A 15561-nucleotide genomic window follows, 5' to 3' on the forward strand; every position below is an offset into this window, starting at 1 on the left:
CCTTTCCTTTCTGGCGGCATTTCTCTTTGCCGTCCTGCTTCAGAATAAATCCCCAGTATGCCGACTGGTCGGACCCCTTTCTGGATCCATCGGTGTAGATTGTCCATTCCGGTTGTCCTGGCTTCTCAAGTGTTTCTTGTGGTTTTTTCTTACTGGTAGGTTGTGCTGGCCCAATTTCAAGCTCCGGGTCCAGCAAGATGTCCTCCCATCTTCCCCACCGAGTATTGGTTGCTTTAGTACTTTCCACAGTTCCTTTTCTTAGGTACTTGTGAACTTGGCTTTGTGTGATGACTTTGACTGGTTGTCCTTGTGCTAAATCTTTCAGCACACCCCAATAGCGGGCTAACACCGCTAGCTCTTTCTCTTCCTGCGGGTATTTCTTTTCAACAGAAGTTAGGGTGTAACTCCACAGGGTAACTAAGCCTCCATTTTCGTTACTCACTTTGATCATGGCATCGTCATTCTCGCAGCTGATCTCTGCCACCAGTCTTTCTGACAAACTCCTTGGTTCCAATCTCACAGCTGCTTGAATGGCCCTTCTCAGTTCCTCTAGGTTCTGTTGATTTGCTGCTGTCCAAACCCAGGGTCTTTTTCCGTCTTTCTCGTCGCCCTCACTTTTCCTCAGGCAGTGGTACAAAGGTTTGGCATATTTCTGATAGTTGGGTACATGGTCTCTGACATAGTTGCACAGTCCCAATATTTTCTGCAAATCATTTTCTGACTGTGGTGGTTGAATGTTCGTCAGCTTTTCTCTGTACCCATCCGAGAGTCCCAAGTCCGACGTGACTTGGAAACCCAGATAGTTCACTTGGAACTGTCCAAATTGACATTTCTTGAGGTTTAGCTTCAAACCTGCCTTGGTGAGATTTTCAATCACCTTTCGTAGCCTCTCTAGGTGTTCTTCTTCGGTGTCATCAGCAATAAAAACATCATCAATGTACACAGTAGCACCTACGTCCCCCAATACTTCCATCACTGCTGACTGGAACACATTTGGGGAGTTCTTGTATCCCTGGGGCAACCTTTGCCACACATAGCTCTTGCCTTTGTGGGTGAATGCAGTTTTACCTTGCGACTGTCTGGCAAGGCGTAGAGAGAAAAATCCATTGGCTAGATCGATGCAGGACTTGAACTTTTTGACTCGAAGAGTTTTCAACGCTCCTTGTGGATTGATCAAACTGGCTCGGTTTGCTATTGTTCTCCGATTCAGGGCCTTGAAGTTGATAACTGGCCTCCAACCCCCTCCAGCCGATTCAGGTTTCTTCACCGCCTGGATGGGGCTGTTGGTGATCGGGTTGAGCTCCTCTCTGATGATCTCTAGGGCGCCCAGCTCCTTCACGATCTTGTCCATCTCCTCGACTGCTCCTGGGTTCAACGGGTACTGCCGAACAGGTGGATGAACCCCACCTTCGATGTGATGAACAAACTTTGGGCCCAAATCTCCACAATCGTTCTTGAACCGTGCTACCTGTGCTGTAGCGATGATTTTACGTAGCTTCTCTTTCCCAGCCGGGGAGAAGTCACTCTCTTCAAGTTTCTGTTCTGTCACCGTTGGTATGTCGACCGGTTTGTACCAGTCTTGCTTTTCTGACCCTGCTTGAGTCGGGCCGACTTTCACCAATCTTGCTTTCAAACTTGTCAGCCTTCGCTCCAGTCGGCGATGTGTGCCTTTCTTTTTACTGAGTTCGTCTAAGTCTTTTACTGTGAGGAGATTGTAGGGACCTTTCACCCATACTACTCCTTTCCAGGTTCCATATGGCATTTCTTCTATTTTTCCATTGGCAAACTGAACCTTCAGGTGTCCTGCTGTTTTTAGGTCTTTGCGGGTCATCGACACCTCCGCTCCGGTGTCCACTAGGTAGGGCACTCCTTCCACTTTAGCGTAGATTTCGTCCCCTTCCCAGTAGGCATTTTCTAAAACGACCCGCGACCTGGACGCCATTACTTTGGTGACCCTCCGGCCCCGGCTTTACGGGACTCACGGAGGGCCGTCCTCTCTTCTTGGCTCAATTTCCTATACTCCTCATCTGTCAGGAACTGACCTTTTCCTGGCTGGTTTGATGAAGCCGGAGGGTTGGTCGGTTTCCCTTGCGGTCCTGGTGGTTTCTGCTGGAACGGCCGGTTCCGGAAGTTGGATGGCGGTGTTCCTTGTTGAAACGGTCTGCTCTGGAAGTTGGATGGCGGTGCTCCTTGCTGGAACGGTCTACCCTGGAAGTTGGCTGGTTGTCTGATGTTAACCCTTCCAGGTGGCTTTGCCGGTTGGCTAGCCTCCTTCTTCCTTTTGTCCTCGTAGTACTGTTGTTCCAGGTCGAATCCCTGCACCGCTACATCCATCTGAGCGACCGTCGTGCTTCTCACTGGCAACTTCACGAACACGATCTCCCCTCTGCGTCCTTTTGTCACCTCACGCAGTACTTTCACATATCTCGCAGGGGAAACGGTCTGTTTAAGTGTGTGCCACAGCGGTTCCAACCGGCTTCCCTTGTCCAGTCGTCCTCTAGCTCTCTTCACCTGGGACTCTTCATCATCCATGTCCTCCAACACCAGCCTTTCATAGTTGCTCTGTGCTGAATCTGTTCCAACCATCGGGTCCGAGGTCACGCTGGTCAGCCACAACTTTTTGGCTCCCTCGTGGTTGGTGGTAGACAACACGGTTGGCCAAACATCTTTCAGATACTCCTCATTGTTTTCGTCTGCGTTTTTACTCCTAATCACCAGCCTTAGATTCTTCAGCTCGGCGTAAGCGTCCTGTCCCGTATTAGCGGCAGGTAGCTGAGCCAACGCCCCTGGTGGTCTCACCGGGATCTGTGGTCCTGGCTCCGAAGACGTCGCCTGGGGTTCCTCTTCATCAGCCGACACTTCGTCCAGCTTCTGTCGAGCCTCCCTGGAGTATTTGAAGGCGGCTTTCTTCAGTCGTCGCAGCATCACATCATACATAATTCCAATGTATGCATTCCTGAAGTTGGTAGTCAGGGAATAGTGTGCTGTCAGTGTAGAGCAGGATGGTGTCATCAGGATGTTAGCCCATTCTCCGACTGTCGCTTCCACCTCGAGCAGCACACGGTCTCCCAATCTGCTGGCCCATCCTGCCGGGATCTGGTACTCGGTCTGGCCGACTTCTGGTACATACGTACGCCGTCCGTCCTTAGCCTGCACGGGACCCCAGGTCACGTCTCTTGCCAGTCTCTCAGAAGATCCTTCGATGTCAAAGGTTTCTATTTCTTTCTTCTTACCCCGGTGCTGTCCTGTTCGGAGTGTTTTATGCTCGGTCGGTAGTTGCTTTGGGTCGGAGAAGACGCTGCTGTGATCGCTCTCCTCTTCTTCTTCTCCAGGATGTTCGATCTCCGGTTGCTCCTCTTCGTCCTCCGAGTCACTGATGTCCTCATACTGCTGTTGTCGAAGAGGTTCTCTCCTGGGGGAGTTCAGCGGTCGAATCTTGGCTGGTTTCATCGGTCCTTCTTCTTTCGGGACCGTCGGCTGCTTATTCTTAACTTTTCCCGCATTGGGTTTTTTCAGTTCACTGCGGCTCTCTTCAAACGAGAACTCCTTAACGTACCTTGCTGCGGAGAACTCTGGTTCAACAGGTGCCTCCTTTATCTTTATCCTGGGCGGCTGCACGGCTTTGGCTTTACCGATCTGGGTGGTGTTTGAAACCTCACTCTGTGGAATTTTTAAGGGATATTTCTTGATTTCTTGCGATGGATGGCTAATGCGGCATTGCTCCTCCATCTCAGCTGCCAATTTCACCCCTTGCTCAGTGCGGAGTCGATGCAGACGGGGGTCAATCACCACCACCACTTCTTTGAACACAAAGAAATGACTGTTGGTCCTGGCTATATTCACCACTCCGTTCTCCGCGATTGATCTGGCGGTGTCCCTTGGCAGATCTGGCGATCTCAGTCCTTGTACACTCACTATCACTCTTCTCATGCATTCGTTGCTGGCTGCTGTCAGGCCCCGCTCGAGTCCATGCCACATCTTCTTCCGATATTCCTCCAAACTCTCTCCTTTTCGGTAGACGTCAATCGGGACTAGGATTACAGCTCCATAAGGGAGACTATAGCCGTTCATCAAGACTACTTCTCCCCTTGTCTTTGGGCTACAGGTGGCTTCTAGCAATTTTGAATCCGCTTGGTAATATTGCCCTGCTTGGTTCTCAAGGCTGCGTCTGAACTTTCGATTGTGGATCTTGTATCTGTCATTGGTGAACACAATCAGTCCGTCACCCTCAAGATCCCATATTCTTCCAATAACCTGATAAATCCGGAGGCCGGTCTGCAGTCTAAAGTTGCTGGCCCCCGGTGGTATTTCGGCTAATTCTCGGGCCATCCTCCAGGTGTCCGATTTCTGAGTCTTCTTCTTAGGGCGACCGGGGTCCCGCTGCTCCTCGTCCGATTCCTCCCTGTCCTCGTCGGAACTGCTGGCCGCTGGGGTCTCCGTAGGTGGTAGTGGATGCCTCCTCTCCGTGCTGTGGGCTCGGGGATGAAACCCGGGCTCCAGACCTCGTCGCAGGGACCAGTCCCTGGCCGCTTGCTCCAACTGCTCCTCAGTGAGGCCGCCGACGAGCGCTTCCTCGGGGTCTTCCTCATTGGCTGGTGCAGGTGGGATGTCCTCGTTCCGCGATGGACCTGGTGGAGCTGAGGGACCTCCATCGCTGTCGTCGCTGCTGTCACCGCCGGCGTTGTCGTCGCTGCCGCCCGTCAGGTCTATCAGATACCTCGGAGGTTGCTTCGTCTGGCGAGTCGGTGTCGTGGTTCTGCTGGGCAGTCGGGACGGAGGCTCAGCCACCTCCGACCCTGCCTCTTCGAGGGCTCGCTCCTTTTCCTTGCCCTCTTTGTAGGTTGAAAGTCTCTGCATGGCCTCAGCGTAGTCTTTGTACTGGTTCACTCCCTTGGCGTTTGGGTCCACCAGGATTCCATCGATGCCCGCCGCCAAGGTAGCTGTTTTTACTACACGGTCATACTTTTCGGAGGGGCTGTGGACAATTCGTAGCTCACCATCCGCCCATCCTTCAAGGAGGTCAGCGAACCATTCCAGCCATCCTCTAACCTCCGGCTTCTTAGCCACTTTCACCGGGCATCTGACGACCCCCAGTCGGTGGCCGTGTCTAAGCTGGGTGCAGTAGTATATCCGTTTTTGCACTATGATTTCCATTGGGCTCCGAGCCACGTCCTTGCTCATGGTGAAGTGAGAATCAAAGAACATCTTTTTATTTATCTCAGTCCAGGATTCCAATCCATCACCAAGTAATATCAACATTACAGGAAATTGCGATAATGTAGATTTGGAAAGATGGGATTGATGATTCTTCCCATCCCGGCTGATGTTGCTTGCCTCTTGTTCCATTGCTGGCTTTTGTAGGGGCTCCAGTTCCCCTCTTTCTTCTTCTTCACTCATAGTTGTCTTTGTCTTTCGAGTCGCCTATCCCCCAAAGCCTCTCTTTGCACTTTCGAGTAGGGATGGGTCCAGGCTGTGTTGGCTACTGGCTTCACTGTCTGGATCTGGTCATTCTATCCTCAGTAGAAGCTTTCCCTCACCTGTATGCTATACAGTTACTGCGAGGGTTGTGACTGATGGCCTTGTCAGTCACCACTAACTCTCTTCCCTAAGAGTTAGAAACCCAAGTGAGCTATTCAGAGTCTCGCATCTGTTTTCACTGACTTGGTGTCTTTGGGGCCCGCCTACTCAGTTGTGCGCCGCCCCACGTTGGGCGCCATGAAGGTTATCCTGCAATAGTCAGCCCCGCCCACTCCTCACTACTACCCAGGGCTGCCTACTGACCAGTTCTCTGTCTAACAGGTCCGGAAAATCTCTGAGACCTGGGTATTACCCTAAAAGTACTCTATAAGAGATAATCTATTTAAACTGGTGGCGAAAGTGATTCGTCTAGCTCTAACTACCTCCAATCCAGAAGTTATGACCCTTTACAGTTAAGAAACAATCAGCTGAGTAGCCCTCACAGCTGCATAATTCCAATAACCACTTCTGTTAACGGTAGCCCACTTTCTAAATCATAACTTGCACTTGGAACCGGCTAGATTATGTTTAGTGACTTAGATGTAAGTCCCAGGGTCATTATTTATTCTCACCAAAGGAAATTATGAAGCCTCCTATTTACTGGAATCATGTACATTAGTTTTACCTTAATTAAAAGAACTGAACGAAGATTAAATGACTCTATTAATTCCAATGTCCACCAACCTCTTTAGAATTTTATAGTATAAATTTATTAAGCAAGCTTAAGCAGGGATATGCGACATACAAATCAATAATCAATCGTAAATAATTCAAAAACAGTGTAATAAAATTTACATGTACAATCATACTACCCTGTCCTCTTTTCCCTGACTAAAGTCGCAAGTTCTGAGATGGAATTTCAATGAGCAGATTCAACTCATACCCAGACGATGGTGGATCTTTGGCAACAGGAATTTCTAGCATCCTTGGTTGAGGTCTTTGCCTTGTGTGGAAAAAACCCTCTTTAGAAAAGAAACAAAGCAGAACGGGTCCGAATCCTTTTGCAAAACCCAGTTCCTCATCCCTGAGGGAGCTTTGTCCTTCCTCCAAGTCTTGTTGCAGAGTTTGTAATTGCTGGGCTGAGACGAGACCGACGATCGAATGAAGAACCAGGGATGGGGCGATGGAACCCAGTCCTTTCTTGGCGGTGTGAAGTCCGAGCTCTCCCGTGGTTCTGAAGTGCGGTCCGTGGCTCAATCTGCTTCAGCAAGTTGTCTCTCCTTCTGCGCCGTCGGACTGGGAACGGCTGGTTCCTCTTTTCAGCCCCTTTTTATGCATCTCTCCCCCATGTGTGTGTATGGGGAAATTTGGTCTACGTGACTTGCTTCACATCTGCTATGTATCATGAAAAAGCCCCCACATTGCCCAACCTATTTCTGCTGACCACAGTGGAAAGTCCCGTACTTCCCCTTTCTCCGTTGCTTCAGTCAAACTCAACACTCCAACCATCCTGTGCGCTCTGACCATCTGTTCAGAACTGCTTGCGACATTTCCTGTTTCAGGACTGTACTGTATTCCTCTCTTTTTCTATAACCCACTATTATGTATTATAGCTCATTAAACACATCAAATCTGTTGTTAAACCTGTTTGAATTAATTTCAAATGATTACAACTTCACATTATCACAAGTTTGATCCTTAGTTAACAATCAATCACATCTCTTACTTATTATAATTCATCAACCATAATCTTTCCACAGTTAATTCATTACAGAAATCATTACAGATCACATTTCAGATAATACATTTCAGAAGGTTATTATGTGATTACTTGTATTCATTTTACTATTCCTTCATATTCAATTTAATTAGCTTTTAATCAAACTACAAGATTACTTATTTTCTCTCAGGCCTCTATGCACCTTTTCTGCATGCACCCGGAAAGATCTCACACCCCATGCCAGTTTTCTTGACACAGGTGACCCCTAGTGACCTCTGATCCTTGTTGTTTCATAGATGAACCAGCAAAATGAAAGTAGAGTACTCAGTAATGATGACCGTGTTAACGGTTGTCTTGTACTTCTAATGCTGGGTTTCAGACCCGTGACCCGGATGAGGCACTAAGTTCAGATGGGGGTCAGGAAGTGGATTTCTCTGGTTCAAATCAGAGCAAAATTGATCACAGCGAGTAGCTAATGCTTTAAATTAAACGATGTGCTGACGATTCCTTAAATGTTAATGGAACGACCTGAAGGCCATCCGTCTGCTGACAGATTCACCTCTGACCTCTGGGTGCTCAGAGGGTCAGAAACCCTGTCTAGAGTTCGTCGGGGGGCTGCAGAGTCGTGGAGAACCTCCACCCACCTTATGGCAGCAAGGCTCTTCACCCACCATGCCAGCGTGTGAAGTTCTTTTGCAGCTTGACCTCTGAACCCTGGTTAGTGTAAAGCAACATGGCCACCCTTATGCTGCTGAAGTTGGCTTCTGATTCAGATCCCTCCAAGGAACAAAGTAATGGATCCCAGAACATAGACGGGTCCAGAACCTGAGATTCAACAAGCTTGTCAAAAACCCCCAGAACTTTGTGGACCAAATGATTCTGTCCAGAATAACTCGATCCAGAAACCAGAAAGGTTCAGAGAGAATCACCGTGGCGGTATTTATATTGGTTTACATTGCATAAACCAATTTACAATCAGTATTAGTGGTTATACCAGTAAACTGGTTGTATATTGGCTGATACCAGTATACAAACCAGTATTAGTGGTTGACTGCATGCAGCCGCCATGACACTGAGCAGAAGGATGAGGGTTAGGTTGGGATGGAGACGCAGAGCTGGCAGCCTCAGGCCGTTTGCTACATCTCAATAGTTTCACAATGTCTCTTCACCACCTGGTGACACCCAGAGCTGCTGGACCCGCCCCAACCTGTTGCCTCAGAGCCCAGAACAACAGGCAGCAAGCCTCTTGTTTCCTGGAAACCAGGAGGAATCCCACCTGATGGTCGGGTTTCTGTTTCTTCACGTCACAGTGAACAGAAACAACCTGGTGTCGGGTTGCAGATTCCTCCTGTTCTATTGTCTATTCTGAGAACCGACCCGTTCTCAGAATAGAACCCGGTTCTATTCATAAGGGTGCGGTTATGGTTCTGCCATAACCGCACCCTGATTATGGCAGAACAGAATCTAAACCTTAACAGATCTGTCTGGAGCCTGGTTCTGGACCCAGGTTCTGAACCCAGGTCTTTCTGGTTCTGGTACCATCAGGTTTGCATTGGACCGGTTCCAGGCTCAGTCATGCGTTTCAGTGTAGGTGGGCGGAGCACTTACGAGTTTCTGGAAGCAAGTGAGGAGCCGGGCCGGACCAGAACCCAGTAGAAACGAGCCCACTGCAGACTGGCCCCCCGGCTCTCTGGCCTCCAGCAGGAACCCGGTAAACGGACCAGAACTCGGACCCTGGAGAGAGACTGGAGAACAGGAAGGCTGTCAGACTGGGACTAGAACCTCCAGTCCAGTAAAGATCCTGCTGTTCCATGATGGGAGGTTCTGATTCTGTGGAGTAGAACCCGCAGAAACCAGAAGGAGGAGCAAGATCAGTGACGGACCACTTCCTGCTACACACCGATAAACATAGTGGAATGTGTCTGAGCTTTATTGTGAAAGGCAGAATACTGCTGAGTCACTACTGGCAGGGGGAGTAGAGAGAAACTGGCTCCCAGTGTAAACTGGTCTGGTTCCTGTTTGTCCTGTGGTTAGACCAGTGTTTCCCAACAAGGCCCAGGGTCCTACATGTTTCAGAGGTTTCCCTGATTCAACTGATGCAGTTCAACAAACGCCTGTGGAGATCAGCTGGACTGAAGCAAGGAAACCCCTAAAACATGTGAGTCTGGAGGACCAGGGTTAGGAAACGCTGGGTTAGAGGACCAGTCAAGTGTTTTCTACCTTTGAAAGCTCGGTGACTGACCTTTGACCTGTCCTCCAGGCGCAGTGCCGCTCCGCTCCACGCTGACGGTGAACGGCGCGGTGGTGGTCTGAGGGGCGGCGGAGTGGTTGGGGGTCATGTCCGCGCAGCTCTCCGACACCAAGCCTGAGGGGTAGCAGCGGGCGGCCGGAGCGGCCCAGGTCAGAACCAGCAGCAGCGCGATCCGCTTCATGATGCGCAGCAGTTCCGATGCTATGCTGCAGGAGAGGAGGAGACGGAGGTATACCTGCTTAGGGCGGGGCTTAGCGCCGGCAGGTGATATGATGGGAGGGAAGCCGGCTGAAGCTGCAGTCCTCTGGTTTCCTGAGCAGCAGCTCGCGGTTATAAACGCCTGAGGGAGCAGAGGGAACTTCCTGTTTCCTGCAGGAAGCTGGAAGCGATTCTGTGCTGCTCACAGGCAGAAAGAGGAAACAACTAAAGTTAAACTTTTTCCATGAACAGAAACAGGAAAAGCAGCGATGACTCTGACTGCTGGGGTACTCAGACTAGATGGGCTGGACGTCTGCCAGGTCCGTTATCCCGTCTGACCTCCAGCTCCTCCTGGCTTCACCAGCATGAAGCTCTCAGCTTCCTGGAACCGTCTGAACTTGGAGCTGGTCTTGTGTGAAAATCTGTTCCCTGTGTCGGGAACGCGCCCTGCAGCCAGAGAGGCGCTCCGACCATTTCCACGGCGCTTCTGATGGATTTCTCAGTAAAATGTAATCATGTCAACATGGCACTAGCTGCTACTCTACAGCAGTGCTTATACTTGAGACAACTGATGTTTAACATGGATTTGTCTGGATTATTTAGCTAAGATCTACGAGAACGATCAGGGAACCTTATCCTTAGCCAGAAATCCTGTGTACAAACAAAGATGTAAGCATGTTGATATTAAATATCATTTTGTCAGATCAGATGTAAATGAAGGAAACGCTTTTCTAGAGTACTGTCCAACTAATCAAATGGTTGCAGATGTACTAACCAAACCAGCAACAAAGATTAAGTTGAGGAAGTAAGAAATGTTTGTTTAGTGTCTCATGAATGTATTTTGGTTGAAATATTAAGAGTCAGAGGAAGTTACCCAAATGTGAGCAAGTGGGGGTGTTGGCATTATGAATGTTTTTGTTCTCTCATTTTTTCTTAATGGGTTATTGTGTCACATCATGTGACCTGTCTAATTGAACACACTCGTGTAAAATAAAGGGTGCGTCTTTCAAAAAAAGGAGGAGCACGAAGCCAAACTGTGTCCTGCTGTTACGCTGAGCCAAAAGTGATTCTGCTAACAGAACAATTGTACAGGATAACGGGGCATGAAGAGGTCAAGTCTTATCGTCTTAAAGTAAAATAAACATATAAATGAAGAAAATTTGTCAGACATCAAACAGAGGGATAGGAGAACAACAAAAACAGAAAAAGACAGAGAGGAATTAGTTCTCAAATCAATTCAGATCATTCTAGGCTGTAATGATCAACAAACTGTATTTCCTGCTTGTTTTTCATCAGTTTTAAGGTTCTGCAGTGATTTTTGTCCATTAGAAGGTTTTTAAAGACTGAAAGTCAGGCTTTCTATTTTCCCCTTTTACAGCAGTGGATGAAGAATTTGGTGAGGATCAGCAGGTTGTTCAGTATGAGGTTCTTCTGTCTCTGTGGGTGGGTCCAAACATTACAGCCTCTCTTTTTAAGGGATGATACAGGAAATGTTTTGTTGAGATCCAGTCCTGAAAGTTTCCCCAAAATGTTCCGGTTGTTCTGTTGCTTCAAACGGTCCAGCTGTTTGGGCGTGCCGTGGTGGTGTACAGAACCCATGTTCCCACGTTTGGAGGCCTTGAGTCCTTGACGCGGCCGTCGCGGGTTCGACTCCTGGACCCGGCGATATTTGCCGCATGTCTTCCCCCCTGTTCTTCCCCCTTTCCTGTCATATAAGGGACACTAGAGCCCAAAAAGGGGTAAAAAAAAAAGGTCCAGCTGTTGGTGTCAAAGTAGATGCATCACCTGGTGACGCATCTACATCGATCATCGACTGGCGATGATCCTCATCGACTGTCTGACAGCCAGACTTCAGTATGTGAGATTACAGAGCTGCAAATCATCGTGTAATATGTAACATCGGAGCTCCCCAGGAAACTGTGCAGTCTGTCTTCCTATTCACCATCTACACTGCGGACTTTAAGTACTGTTCCAAACTGTGCCATCTGCAGAAGTACTCAGATGACACGGCGATCGTGGGGGACAGGAGGTGGATACAGGACTTTGGTGGATAATTTTGTGACATGGTTTCTGCAACAATAAAACACATTTGCTCCCAATCTCCATCTCAGGGGCAGATGGAGAGCAGGTTCAATCCTACAAGTACCTTGGTGTTACATTAGACTGGAAGCTACAGTGGACTACGAACACTGATGTGCTCTACAAAAAGACCATGAGCAGACTCTATTTTCTCCGGTCTTTTAACATGTGCAGTAGGATGCTCTTCATGTTCCATCAGTGGCTAGTTCCGTCTTCAATGCAGCGGTGTGCTGCAATGAAGGTGAAAGACTCAAGCAGACTGAAACTGATAAGAAAGTCTGAGTCAGTTGAAGGGATCAAGATGGAAGAGGTGATGAGAAACAGAATGCTGAAGATCAGAGCTATCAAGGATAAGTCCTTCCATCTCCTCTACAGCCTGAGGAGCAAACAGCCAAAGATTGCTGCAGCTGCTGCAGCAAGTCCTTTCTGCCCGAGGCCGTCAGACTGTATCATTCATATATAGTTTCTAGAGCTGTGCGTTTTAAATGTTGATTAAATATTTAGCAATCTACTGAGCAATATTTGTGTCCTTAGGACTATCACTATATGCTCATTGTTATTTATTATTCTTATTGTGTGCAACCCTGGGACAAACTAAATTTCCCCCCTTTAGGGGATCAATAAAGTATTATTATTAAAAAAAATACCGGAATTTGCTCAGAACTTACTTTTAGCTTTATGACATAAAGTTAAAATATTAAATTAGATGTTCTGATCAGTAACTGTTTTTACACTTCCTTAATTCAACAAGGGTGGCAGTACTGGGACCGAACCTTCAAACTCTGGCTGTCAGAGTGACATCATCAGTGACGTCACCAGTGACGTCATCAGTGACATCACCAGTGACGTTTTTTGTTTTTTCTAATAAAGATTTTGAAACCTGATCAATCAGTTCTGTTATCTATCATTATTGATCCCAGAGCAAAATGAAAGTAGAGGTCTGTGTTTCAGCGTCTCAAGGGAGCTTCTGACTGAAGACACTGTCGGATGAAATTCCCTGGAATGTTCTTCATTTATGATGAATTGTTGCTCCATCGCCTCAAGAGGTTCTAGAGGAACCTGGATCAGAACCAGAACCTGGATCAGAACCACGACTAGTCGATGGTCTTAAAAACATCAGAATCGAGGATTTGTTTGACGTGGAAAGTGAACCAAACGTGATTTGGGGTTGTTTTTCTTTATTTTGGGATATTTGGCTGCATAAACAAACAGCTGGTTCTAACTCAGACTTTAATGCACTGAAGTTTCTCCGCTTTAGAACAAACATGTAACTTATCCTCAGCTGGATCAGAACGGACTATAATCTCTGCATCACCGCTGAACGTGATGAACAGAAGGAGCCCTGAGAGTGAGAGCTGAGCAGACCCAGATGCTAGGAATGCACCGCCTGTCCTATTCCAGCCAGCAGGGCGATGAGGAAGGACAGGTTCCCAGTGAGGAAGAGCGCCACCAGCAGGACGTCCCGTCCCACCTGCAAACAGGAGAGCTGCCGTCATTCAGGAACGCCGCCTTCACTTGCTGCTTTGGCTCCTTTACTTTACCGTGTCAGGCTGCACAGGATCGCTGCCGTCTGCAACCACAGCACAGAGGTCAGAGGTCAGAGCAGGATGCTGGGAAAGATTTACACTTGATCTCTTTGCAGGGTCTAACGAAAGACTACGTTTCGATAAGAATAGCTGCTCTGAACGGGTCAGAACCATGGAGGGAACCGTTACAGTTTAAATCTGCAGTCCCAAATTTAATGACTTTAGACTTGACTTCATTGACTTCATCAGTTAAGGCTCACAATGAGCTTCTTCTGCTTAAGGCGTCTCTCTTATGTGCCACTACTGCCATCTTCTGGCGCGGATTGGTATTGCACCAGAAACGTTTGTGAGCTTTGCACAGCGGTGGGCTGTCAGCAGGGCTTTCTCTGCTAGCCCTGGAAAATTGAGAAGAAAAAAATGTTAAATGTCTTGGTCATATTTAACTTTAAATATAAATTCATTTTTATTCTACATATGAGTTGTTTGTTGGTATTATTGAGTCTTCATTTTAATTTCCTACCTTATAAAGTGCCTTAAACGTATGGAGGTAAATTCGTTTCACAATTATTAAATGAAGAAAAATTAATCTCAACTAAAAATAATAATAATAATAATAATAATAATAATAATAATAATAATAATAATAATAATAATAATAAAATTCTGATCAAAATGTTTTGCTTAAAAAAATATTTTTTAAATTATTACCCTTAATCAGCGCACCTTTGTAGAGTTGCATTAAGCGTTGCAAACTACCAACTGTATCTGGAGGAAACGTGTTAAAAGCTGTTATGCCTTGGTGTGTGTTTTAACTAGCATTGAAGCTGAAGTGGGAAAACACACCGGACCGTGGCACCATTGTGTCATTAGGTCCACGTTAATCTGTACAACACATCAAGTGACTGCATACAGGTTATTTATTTACCAAGCATATAATCAGTACTGTGGATGAGGGGAGATAATGTAACTCTTAAATATATATTTTCTTCCAGATGCAAAAGGAAAAACCAAGCTGGCAGATTACAGTCTGAAGGAGAATATTCACATAATTTATGTCTTTTCTTTGGTGTTAATTGGTGTGTATGTGTCTTGTATTTAGTTTTATATTGAATTATATGTAATATGTGTTATGTTATGAAATTAAAAATTGGTGTTCTCCTAATTCCCTGTTCCAGTATGACCAGCAGAGTGCAGCTGAAGCAGGACAGCCTTGTAGGCATTGCTGAACAAAGTGATTCCTCCACCTAGAGAGGACCAAAACATCAGGATGAAGAGACCAGCAAATGTCCAGATGGCCAGGTAGGAAACCCAGTGTTGTTTTCTCAAAAGTTTCAGAATTGCAACCAAAGATTTCTGATATGCGCAAATAAAAGTATTTACCTACCTAGATCTATTGTTGGATAGATAGCTCCTCACCCTAACTCTAAGAGAGAGCCCAGACACCCTACAGAGAAAACCCATTTTGGTCGTGATCTCGTTCTTTCGGTCATGACCCAAAGCTCATGACCATAGATGAGGGTGGGAACGTAGATCGACCGGTAAATCGAGAGCTTCACTTTTTGGCTCAGCTCTCTCTTCACCACGACGGACCGGTACAGCGCCCGCTTCACGGCAGACACTGCGCCAATCCGCCTGTCGATCTCCCGCTCCCTTCTTCCTTCATTCGTGAACAAGATCCTGAGATACTTGAACTCCTCCACTTGGGGCAGGACACCCCCCCTGACCCGGAGAAGGCACTCTACCCTTTTCCAGCTCAAGACCATGATGGCCTCGGATTTGGAGGCACTGATCCTCATCCCGGCCGCTTCACACTCGGCTGCGAACCGCTCCAGCGAGAGCTGCAGATCACGGCCTGATGAAGCCAGAAGGACCACATTGTCTGCAAAAAGCAGAGAGGCTTAAGAGTGTAACTCCTCTCTAGTGGAGCTCACCCTACGGTCCCCTTTTTTGAACAGGGGACCACCACCCCGGTCTGCCAATCCAGGGGAACTGCCCCTGATGTCCATTGTCAAGAAAATCCGAGCTCATCCCACTTCCCCATGCTGGAGATTTTAGTTTAACAGTAATAATAAATAAAGTTATCTTTAAAATGAATCACTCAAGTGACATCAGGGCCCAGCAGTAGACTTAAGTGTCAATAAAGTTAGTTTAACAGTAATAATAAATAAAGTTATCTTTAAAATGAATCACTCAAGTGACATCTGGGCCCAACAGTAGACTTAAGTGTCAATAAAATAAATCTAGTTGTGTGTGTTGTTTTTGTCTCATGCAAGCTTTGCTTTAATTCTACTTTTCTCTATTTAATCATAAGAAATCATAGTCAGTCAGAG

The 15561-nt window shown here is 47.2% G+C and overlaps 1 protein-coding gene across 1 annotated transcript in view; it reads right to left on the minus strand.

The window, feature by feature from the left end:
- Window positions 1-11225, minus strand: part of LOC102233299 (putative ferric-chelate reductase 1) — a 33147-nt gene extending 21922 nt beyond the window's left edge. Inside the window, exons 1-4 of the mRNA XM_023338668.1 lie at window positions 11003-11225; window positions 9966-10073; window positions 9420-9824; window positions 8786-8922 (exon numbers count right to left, since the gene is read on the minus strand). Of these exons, the coding sequence (XP_023194436.1) occupies window positions 8786-8922; window positions 9420-9824; window positions 9966-10073; window positions 11003-11225 (873 nt within the window). The remainder of the gene's footprint in view (window positions 1-8785; window positions 8923-9419; window positions 9825-9965; window positions 10074-11002) is intronic.
- Between the last annotated feature and the right edge of the window lie 4336 nt (window positions 11226-15561).

The sequence above is a fragment of the Xiphophorus maculatus genome, chromosome 8 (assembly GCF_002775205.1).
Source record: "Xiphophorus maculatus strain JP 163 A chromosome 8, X_maculatus-5.0-male, whole genome shotgun sequence".
Classification (NCBI taxonomy): Eukaryota; Metazoa; Chordata; class Actinopteri; order Cyprinodontiformes; family Poeciliidae; genus Xiphophorus; species Xiphophorus maculatus.